This window comes from Solanum dulcamara, chromosome 11 (assembly GCF_947179165.1).
Source record: "Solanum dulcamara chromosome 11, daSolDulc1.2, whole genome shotgun sequence".
Lineage (NCBI taxonomy): Eukaryota > Viridiplantae > Streptophyta > Magnoliopsida > Solanales > Solanaceae > Solanum > Solanum dulcamara.
The window spans coordinates 28,596,702-28,607,559 of NC_077247.1; the positions used below are offsets into that span (position 1 = coordinate 28,596,702).

General features: G+C 35.4%; 1 protein-coding gene and 1 pseudogene across 4 annotated transcripts; one reads left to right on the top strand and one right to left on the bottom strand.

The window, feature by feature from the left end:
- The first annotated feature begins 444 nt into the window (after positions 1 to 444).
- On the top strand, positions 445 to 4,897 carry LOC129873014 (disease resistance protein RPV1-like). Of its 4 annotated transcripts, XM_055947991.1 has the most exons (7): positions 454 to 973; positions 1,047 to 2,151; positions 2,235 to 2,678; positions 2,769 to 3,674; positions 3,826 to 4,027; positions 4,115 to 4,501; positions 4,595 to 4,897. In XM_055947991.1, exons 1-7 carry the CDS (start codon positions 540 to 542, stop codon positions 4,705 to 4,707), a joined length of 3,591 nt encoding a protein of 1,196 aa, XP_055803966.1. In that variant the 5' UTR covers positions 454 to 539; the 3' UTR covers positions 4,708 to 4,897. The 4 variants fall into 4 exon arrangements, with proteins under 4 accessions (XP_055803967.1, XP_055803965.1, XP_055803963.1 ...); XM_055947992.1 differs by lacking the exon at positions 4,595 to 4,897 and having other exon boundaries at positions 445 to 973; positions 4,222 to 4,394; XM_055947990.1 differs by having other exon boundaries at positions 449 to 973; positions 3,826 to 4,501; positions 4,604 to 4,897.
- Positions 4,898 to 6,308: 1,411 nt separating this feature from the next.
- LOC129872483 (B3 domain-containing protein At1g05920-like) lies at positions 6,309 to 9,716 on the bottom strand (annotated as a pseudogene).
- Positions 9,717 to 10,858: the final 1,142 nt, after the last annotated feature.

The window sequence follows — 10,858 nt, forward strand, 5'->3', positions numbered from 1 at the left end:
TCACATTTTGGAGCTGATGGAACTGACGGAATCCCGTTCCAAGACCCGTAGTTCCGATTGGTCCCAAAAATACTTTTTCACTTCTTAATTCTATAAAGCTCAAGAATTTGCCCAATTTACTAACTATTAAGATTTTAACACATTCAAACAAAAAAACGGAATAAATAACACTCAGAGATACTAATGATAGGAATAAAATGGTAATTTCACGCAAATTTCCGAAAATGACCCTTACACCACACAACTACAAATTATATATACATACTTTCTTGAGTAACATATCTATTGGCTTCCTTTTCTAATTCTGTTTTTTAAATGATTCTGATCTGATAACACAATTTATTAATTTACAACAACAACAAAAAAGAAAACATAAAAGTAAAGTTAACTAATCAAATAAAACTTTTAAAGAATATTTAATTATGAGTTAAAGAGGAAAGAAGGACCATGTTTAACATGGAATATTTAACATGATTAATTTTGACTCTTAAAGTAGCCTCCCTACTCATGCACTCCATTGCTTTTCTCACTTGGATTCCATGTATCATCAGTTTGTTCATCATGCATTTTTAAGTTTCAGAAGCAAAACATTTGGACATCATCTTCATACAGCTTTGTTAAATGCTGGTGTCTTCTCATCATTCAGATCTGATGATAAAGAGCTTGAGAAAAAGCTGCAGAATACAATTCAAGAATCAAGAATTCTTATAGCTGTCATTTCAAAAGACTATGCTTCTTCACATAGATGCCTTGATGAACTCATTCATATGATTGAAACCAGGAGAGCTTTTGGCCATTTTCTTCTCCCTGTGTTTTATCATGTAGATCCATCAGATGTGAGGAAGCAGAAAGGGAACTTTGAAGAACCTTTCTTTAAGTTTGAAGAGAGATATAAAACAGAGAAAGTGGATCAATGGAGGGCTGCTTTAAGAGAAGTTGCTGATTTGGGAGGAATGGTCTTACAAGTTGATGGGTAATATTTTCTGAATTTTCTTGTTTTATGTCATTAAATTCTTGTTAGTAACATGCTATTTAAAATATTTCAGATCTGAGTCAAGGTTTATACAAGAAATCGTCAAAGTGGTTGTAGGAAAATTGAGACGCACTGTATTAAGTGTTGCTCCCCATCCAATCGGAATAGATTCTCGAGTCAAAGAAATTGATTTGTGGTTACAAGAGGGATCCAATAATGTAGATATTCTTGCAATACATGGTATGGGAGGTATTGGCAAGACTACAATAGCCAAAACAGCTTATAACCTGAATTTTGAGAGATTTGAAGGCAGTAGCTTCCTTGCAGATGTGAGAAAAGTTTTAGAAAAGTATGATGGATTAGCTCGTCTACAAAGACAACTTCTTTCGAATATTATTGGGAAGAATGTTGAAAAGATATATAATGTCAATGAAGGGTCCATCAAGATTCAAGAAGCCATCAGCTGCAAGAGAGTTCTTCTTGTTCTTGATGACATAGACAACATAGATCAGCTAAATGCTGTAGTCGGTATGAGGCAATGGTTTTATCCAGGTAGCAAAATTATCATAACAACAAGAAATGGTCACTTATTAAGTTATACTGAAGCATGTCGATGTAGGATGTATAAGCTAAAGTCTTTGGATGCCAAAGAATCACTTCGACTGTTCAGTTGGCATGCATTTGGGGAAGAAAGCCCCCCTTTAGAATATATGGATCTTACAATAGATGTTGTACATCATTGTAAAGGAATTCCGTTAGCTCTTAAAGTTTTGGGTTCCTCTCTTGGTGACATAAGTATAGAGGTTTGGGAAAGTGCATTAAGGAAATTGAAGGCTATTCCAGACAGTAAAATCCTTGAAAAGCTAAGGATAAGTTATGAATGTCTACCAGATGATAATGTTCAAAATATATTCCTTGATATTGTCTGTTTCTTTGCTGGTAAGGACAAAGATTATGCAGTAACAATACTAGATGGATGTGGATTTTTTTCAGTAGTTGGCATTCAGATTCTTGTTGACAGATGCCTATTAGCAATTGACCATAACAAACTGATGGTGCATCAATTACTTCAAGACATGGGAAGAGAAATTATTCGGGAAGAATCCCCTTGGGAGCCTAGGAAACAAAGCAGGATTTGGAAACACAAAGATGCCTTCAACATATTGCAGGGGAAAACAGTAAGAAATCTGACTCTTTGATTTTTAATGCACAATCATCCATATATATGTGCCTCAATGTATGATTTTTCGTTTTCCTGCAGGGTACTGAAAGGATCCAAGGTCTAGTTCTTGACATCCGGATGCTGAAGGAAGTAAATTGTGTCGGGCAAAAATTGAACGGAAATGATGTTGGGCACCGCCAATTTGAATATCCTGCAGGTGAAAGATCATTGAGAATGACTGATGCTAACTCACATGGGAGACAGAGTTTAACTGTTCTCGAGCTGTTCAGAAATGTCTTTTCAGAAACTTCAAATGGTGTACAGTTTGAAATTGATGCATTTTCAAGAATGAAGAAGCTGAGAATTCTACAGCTTACAGAAGCAAAATTCACTGGTAGCTACCAATGGTTTCCTAGGAGTTTAAAATTGCTTCATTGGCGTGGATTCTTGTTGAAGTCCATTCCAAAAGATTTTCCTTTGGAGAGCCTGGTTGCTCTTGATATGAGGAGGAGCAGATTACAACAAGCGTGGGAGGGAACTCGGGTAAATCTTTTATCTTCAGCTTTGGCATTGACAGTAGGAAAGTTGATACTATGTCAATAGACCTGATGTAGTTGTTATTGGCTATTGCAGATGCTCAAGTTGTTAAAAATTCTTAATCTCAGTCATTCCCATTTCCTAAGAAGAACTCCTGATTTTTCTGGGCTTCCTAATGTGGAAAAACTCATTTTGATGGATTGTGTAAGATTGTTCCATATTCATGAATCGATTGGAGATCTAGAGGCACTTGTTCTCTTGAACCTGAGAGACTGCAAGAGTCTATCGAATCTTCCAAGAAGCTTTTGTAAGCTCAAGTCCTTGGAAACACTCATTATTTCTGGCTGTTCTGGACTTCCTCTATCAACAATTGATCTAGGAAAGCTGGAATCTTTGAAGACCCTCCATGCAGATGAAATTAATTATGATCTCGAGAAATCATGGGTTACACTCTGGCAATCATGGTCATCCAAATTAAGAAAATCCCCACATTATGACACCTTCTCATTATATTCTTTATCAAGTTCCCTGGTTAGCTTAAGTCTGGCAAGATGCAAGCTAACAGATGATGCTCTATCACTTGGTGTTAACAACCTTCTCTCATTACGGCATTTGAATCTAAGTGGAAACCTGATTTCTAACCTGCCACAGAGTATCACAAATCTAAGCATGCTACAGGACCTTTGGCTAGACGCATGCCCAAGACTCCAATCGCTCCCCAATCTTCCTTCAAGGCTCATCAAGCTGAAGGCTACCGAATGCACATCACTAGAAAGAGTTACAACTCTGCCAAGCCTGTTGGAGACTCACACATTATTCTTGGATGTTAGAGGCAATGAGAAACTAACTGAGATTCCTGGACTGTTCAAGCTGGAGCCAATAAGAAATTTTGAAGAGGAAATGGTCAACACTCTGAACCATCTCAACATGGATGATATACAAAATGCAGATGTGGAACTATTTAACAGGCTTACCAACACAAAAAAGACATATTCAGTGCAGGTAAGCGTCGTCTGTCAAATGATTGTCATCTGTCTTATAAGCTTCCTTCCTACTAAAACCACCCTGACAATTAACAAAACATGTTTATTCAGAAGGAACGAGAAATCTCCTATGTCAATTTTTTCATGCTAAATATTTCTTTTTCACTTAGGGACTCTATGAGTTTGGCATCTTCAGCACTTACTTTCCTGGAAGTGAGATCCCAAGTTGGTGCATCAGGAAGGGTGAAGAAAGCTTATTGACTCTGAAAGTGGATTCTCATACTAATACAAAGATAATAGGACTTAATATCTGCATTGTATATTCACGTTCCAATCATCAGAAATCTCGATGCTGGGATGAAAACCAACTAGGTAACTGGTATTCCTTTTTCATCAAACTGAATAATTTGTCCAAGGGTGTCAAATGGATTTATGCCCCAACATTCATTGGCATTCCAGGACCAAATGAAAACATAACATTTTTATGCCACTGGAAACTGGGGAAGTACCTAGAAGCTGGTGATGAGATTAATGTCTCAGTAATAGGTTGGAGTTGTACTTTTCAGATGAAAGATTTTGGAGTCAGCCTTGAGTGTGACACGATAGAAAAAGATCTATCCGTAGCATCAAGTAGTGCGTCAAACGAGTTTGCAATTAAAAGTAGTGATCCTAGTGCTTATCTATCTGGACACTGTGTCATGGAAAGTTATATGCCTGTGTATCAGCTAGCATGGAATCATTACTGCTTTTCTCACCCAGACTACTTTTTGTTTAACGGACACCAAAGGAAACAAGCAGCAATGAGGTTGATTTTGTACAAAAAGTTATTCGAAGATTTTGTGCAGAGTAAGTACTACAGGTTTAAGGTTTATAAGCTTTCTGTTTCCCAAAATCCTACTTATTTTTCTTGTTACTGATCAGTAACATGCTTTCATGAAGGCTCTATAGATGCTGGAACAGAAGATGATAGTGACATTGATATCTATCATGAGAAATATGCTGAGGAGGCTGCCTTATCAGAACTAGAAGACGACTTGGAATGGCCTTGGTAAAGGGCGAGGATTGGAGAAACGAGGGTGAAGCAATCTTGAATATTGGTTTAGTTGACTATGTTGATCACTTTTACGACTTCCCTCAATGTTCCACATCTGTGATATCGTGTAGTATAAGTATGTTTTACTCTGAAGCAACTTGGATATAAGTATGTTTTACTCTGAAGCAACTTGGATATTGCAGCCTGTATGACAGGAATTAGCCTATCTAATTCTCCTTCAGTGGATAACTTTTAAATTCTCACATATAATTCACTTCATTAAAAAAAATGAATTCAGTCAAACAAACAAAACAACAAATACTTTCCTGTGCACAGCATTAGACCAAAAACGAAACAACTGCAACAACGAAAAACACAAAGAACACAACAAAGGGTAGAGAAATTACGAGCAACAGGTTGAAGGGATGTCTTGAAAGAAACAGAAAGTGAAGCAGGATAGCTTGAATGCTTAGAAAATGAATGCCAACGTGCAATTGTATCGTTATCTATGTCTGAACTTAGTAGATCAATAAAAGGTCTCTCCCAGATTCTTTCATGTGGAACATCAAGCATAGCAGAATGAATCTTGAACTTCCCATAAAACAAAATAGCCACGTCAATTGGTCTAGGACCATATCATATTCCAGTACAACGATGCAAATGTCCCATATGCTGTCGTCCCATCAGTAAGCTTATTCCTGAGGATGCTGAATCCTTAGGGACATTCTGCATTGAAATTCTCAATTGTGCATTTCTTCTGTAACTTCAGCATTAAGGCTAATTGGCCAATTGCTCTGTAACAATTAATATTAGAGCTTATGAAAAGAGGTTTGTTTTTAAATTGCCTGAGTGATATTTCGAGATCTGGGAAGAAGCGTGTCTTGACTAAAAGGATATGTTTGGTTCACCAACTTTTTTATATCTACATTCAACTGAATCATTCGTAATACTAAAAAGACGAAAGGATATGTTTGTTCGACTTAGCAGAATAGCAGTTACATCTCTACAATCTTGGTTCTCCATCACCAGTGTTCATTTGAAAAACAAGGAGAAGTGTTAGAAACATAATATGCATGACTTGTGCTGCTCTTTTGAGCCCTTGATTTCTCTAACCTGGTGATAGTATCAAAATACTTATTAAAACTTCCCCTATATGGAAAGTGTGATTTATTAGTCATGCATACACACACACTGAACAGAGCAAGATATGCAACACAAACCTGTAAGACAAGGCTACTTAATAACAGAATGCAGATAATGATACCTGTTGTGACGGCAAGAAGCATGGTGAAATTAAAAAGACGAAGTAAGTGAGACTCTGAATTGGTTGTTGGAGGCATCATCCCTATGTCCTTTTTGACACATAGTGTAAAGAGAATAGCAACATTATGCGCATGTTGTATGGAAAAATCGTTGGAATCTGATTATTTATTTTGATTTCAATATGGAGCATTGAGTTTATTGTTATCACTGCAGCTGAAGATAACACGTCGGGCCCATGCTATGCCCGAGCATCTTCTCTCTAGTTTAGAGTACAAATAAGAAAAGGTGAACTACCAACTAAGAGTAAAGGCAATAAAGAATCTGATATTAAAAACCTATATATCATACACTTCCAAGTATACAAACAAACTAAAATGATTCCAGTCAAAAATAATAAAAGAAGTTTACTACAAACACTAATTCTAAACAAAATTTGGGAAACTGCACTAAATAGTTACACATGAAATCAACATCTAAATTATTGTGGAACCAAAACAAGAGCCAACCATGGAACCAAATGTTGATGAAATGACCACAACTGCACTACCATTCCAGACTTGAGCTTATTCCTTTCTACTACTTGCATCCAATCATTCAATAACACATAATTTGAACTATTACTCATGTCCCATTTTTCCAAATGAATTTTTGTTTGTTCAAGTGAAGGCTCAATTAAGTTGAACTGCATCTTGGTCTTCTTATTGGACTCAATATCTCTTGTCTCCAACACCATTTTCTGTTGTGGTGTCAAGAAATCCTTTCTCTCCACTTGGTTGATGGGGATTGACATACGCATATGCTTATAACTCAAATCTGTATCATTGAGAACTTTCTGAATCACGAGTTTCACGTGAGAAATTTGAACACCCATTCTTGAAATCTTCTCCTTCAACTCAACTGGCAAACCTGGACGATCAATCAATGGTTTAATCTTTCTTCTCTTTTTCTCTCTATCTTCCCATTTACTCTGTTTTTCATCCAACAGAGTTTGAGTCCTGTTTCTCTCCATGGAATGGTCTCCTTTCGATTGTTTTACGTTTAAGAGAGATTCGAATTTTGATACCCTTATTCTGTGACGTGGAAGTAGGAGGCTCGTTTCTTCTGAAAGTTTTGCTTCTTTTAGCCCTTGGCAAAAGATAGTAGTAGTGATCAACAGAATGTTCACACATATACGGATTCTTTCTAAACGCCTCATCTTTCTCATGATCTTCAACAACATACTTTTCCTCTTCTTCTTCGAAATGTGTAATGCAGGACTTCTCCTCCGACCCACCACCATCATCGTCTTCATTTAGCATTCCCATAGAAAATAGAATTTTTTTCAAGAAACAGAGACAAACTGTGTTAGAAAGCAATAGCTTTGACGAATGAAATTAAGAGAGTGAAGAAAATAATTGTTAATGAATTCTTAAACAGATCAGAAAAAAAAAAGATGGCAAAGGCTCTGATATAAGTTGAATTTAACGTTGATGATTTCTTGGACGCGGTAAATTGTCCATTCAAATTATACAAAGGGTTTAAGAAAGAGGGGATTCTTGATTTATTGATGTTGCAAGTTCTTGATTTATTGAACGCGGTAAATTGACACGCTGGTTATAACAAGTTTCTAAATGTCATCACTTTTCACCTAAATCATCCAAAATAATATGCTTGTCTTCTTAATTACTTCACAGATTTCATTTTAGGTAAGGTAACATTATTTGATGGGCTACAAAATTTAAAATATAAAGTTTGAATTTTGTAATCTTAAATATATCATGACATTTTATAATGATAAAGATATATTATTAAAGGTAAATTAAAAAATTTAAAGTTAAATTACTTTGCAGAGGAAAATCGGGAATAATGAGTTTATTTTCTATCAACCTAACCATGTGAACTATATTTATACAATCATATGGCTTAAAATATAACTAGTTGTGAGTAACTTTATTTAATAACATTGATTTGTTACCCAGAATTAAATTTTACTTTATCTTTTAATATACTTCATTGTGTGTATACCTCATAAGGGGGTATAAGTTATTGAAAATACAAAGACTCTTCAAATCTGAGTTACATTACATGAGTGTTTAGTGTAATTAACGTTGTATGAATGAAAGACAGCTAACCATGGCAATCTCTACCAAAGCAAACGGTGTTAATTAATTAGAGAATTAGATTATTTATTCATTAATGAGTCACCAAAATGTGTGAGGAGGTGTACAATGGGTCGAATTCTTTCAATCTCTTTTTGCCTTCAATTCTGAATTGTCTCAATCTCGCTCAAAGGAAAGGGAAATTGAATAAGAGATTGAGTGTGAATCCAAATTTAATCGGATTTCAATGTGGATACTATAATAATGAGTACCTAACAATTACATATCATTGGATAGATAAAATGTAAACAATGCAAAAATATAATACAACATATAGATATATTGATGAAAGTCATTATTTCAAAAAATGTATGTAAAATTAGCGATTTTTATGCAATTAGTAACAATGATACCGCTATTTATTTAGATAATGCTTCTAGTAATGATAATGCTATCAACATTTTAACAACTAATTGCAGTCCACCTTTTCTTGAATTTTTTCTTATTAAATGTGCTTGTTATTTATAACTTAGTTATGTAGGATAACCTAGAAATATTTATCTCTATTCTTGGTAAAATACAATTTGGTATTCTAACACCAAATTTCGCATGTGACAAATTATAGACAAGAAATATAGTACTTAAATAATAAATATTTGTATCTTAATAAATTACGTGAATTACAATCTCTAGACTATCTTAAATAGAAAGAATTTCTCCTCATGATCGTCAACTCAAAGGCTTCACTTGTTTTTGAATTGATGGTGTAATTATTTAAAATTTATTAAATAAAAATTTATAAAATGATTCAAGTTATATTAAATTCAAGACATATTAGTTCAAATAAATATTATGGATTAATATAATTGGGTTGATTATTTAAGTCCAATAAATATGGATTTAATTAAAAATTAAAATTCATTGAGTTGGGTCACAAATGATGAGTCCACCTTTTCAAAACCCAATACCCTCTCATCCTAGAGGCCCAATTTGGTGTCACGTGTCAAATGACGTGGCATGCCAAATCAAACAAATAAGCCAATAGGGTCATGTCATGTGTCAAAATGACAAGTCCATTTGCTAAAGCCCATTATGTCATGTCACTTAAATCTGATTGGCCGGATGAAAGTCTATTCTTATCACAACTTCTCTATTCCACAACTATAAATAGAGGTCCTCGTAATTCATAAAAGGGACTAGAATTCTAACAAAAAAGTTAGAGAGAGCTCGTGGATCAAACGCCACATATTTCTCTAAGCTAAAAGTTCTAGAATTTAAGCACACAAACATTAAAGTTCAAGAACAAGTCAAGATCAAGACCGCTAAATTCAAGAACAAGCTCAAAAGCCCTTGAATTCAAGTGTAAGTCAAGATCAAGTTCAAGATTCAAGATCAAGCTTACAAAGCCCTTAAATTTATATTTGAAAGGAAGAATAAGAGTATTCATAGAGATTGTTGCAATATTTTTCGTTCTTAATTATTATTTTCTCGACGTGAATTTTATTGTCTACAAATTCTGGCACGCCCAGTGGGACAATCTCTACCTCTCATCTCAACTTTTCAAGCATTAGAGAATATCAAAATGATTTCTAAGAAGATCAACTTCCTCCAAGATTGCTGACTCCAAGTTCTCTGTTGATGTAGAAGGAATCCTTGGTATTACCTTCGGAAGCTTTGGAGATATCATGTGGTGCAAGGCCACTATGTTGGGACAACAAACACATTAAGTTTCATCCACATCAACTCCAGTTTTTGGGTCTTCAACTCCAAGAGAATCAAAGTCCTCCACAAATACTTCAGAAGGAGGAAGAAGTATTGTAGAAAGGATTAAGAAGACTTTAGCTCTACTCGAGCGCTCTGGCTCAAAAGACTCTACCACAAATGGGAATCATGATTCAACTGGTAGGTCCTCTCCACATGCATCGCATAATGTGAGTCCATTGAAGATCAACTTATACGACAATCCATGCTACTCTCCCACAACCTTAATGATCATGAAAGCAATGGTAACTGACGCTTCATCCATGGAGGAACAACTTGCAAATCTGACGAGGTTAGTTGAAGGATTGATGAAGCATGTATACCATCAAGAGTCTCAAATTGATAAGTTAATGGATAGGATGGAGGTTCTCTTAGATGGAGATGCCAGTCATGCGCTTGGAAAGGGTGTAGAAGTTTAAGACATTAAAGATCCTGGAAAGAAAGCACCGTCTGTTCAGGAGATGCTAGTCTCTTATGAAGGGATGATACCACCCGATCAATTGAAGGAGTTAATCGAAAGGGCCATCAAAGATAAATATGAAATCTTCACCAAGTCTTCCCATATGTATGCCAAGCCGTACACTGCAAGAATTGATATCTTCAAAATGTCTTTCGGTTATTAACCCCTAAAATTTCAGCAGTTTGAGGGAAAAGGAAACCCAAAGAAATATGTTGCACACTTTGTGGAGATGTGCAATAATGCTGGGACCTATGGAGACTATCTTGTGAAGAAGTTTATCCTCTCTCTAAAAGAAAATGCCTTTGATTGGTACATTAATCTCGATCCCAATTCTATCGATAGTTGGGAGCAACTAGAGCATGAGTTTCTTAATCGCTTCTATAGCACAAGGCGCACTGTGAGAATGGTATAACTCACAAATACTCATCAAAGAAAGGATGAACCAGTCATAGACTTCATAAATCAATGGATAAATGCAAGCCTAAATTACAAATATAGACTCAGTGAAGCTTGTGCCATAGAAATGTGTATCCAAGAAATGCACTGGGAGCTTCTGTACATCTTACAAGGAATAAAACCAAAGTCTTTCGAAGATTTAGCTACTTGCA

Bases quoted from the DNA above. Each gene is read 5' to 3' on its own strand.
- LOC129873014 (XM_055947988.1), top strand. From the start codon at position 540: ATGTATCATCAGTTTGTTCATCATGCATTTTTAAGTTTCAGAAGCAAA. The intron at 2,679-2,768 runs GTAAATCTTTTA...TGGCTATTGCAG, and splicing joins AAGCGTGGGAGGGAACTCGG to ATGCTCAAGTTGTTAAAAAT. The intron at 4,502-4,594 runs GTAAGTACTACA...GCTTTCATGAAG, and splicing joins ATTCGAAGATTTTGTGCAGA to GCTCTATAGATGCTGGAACA.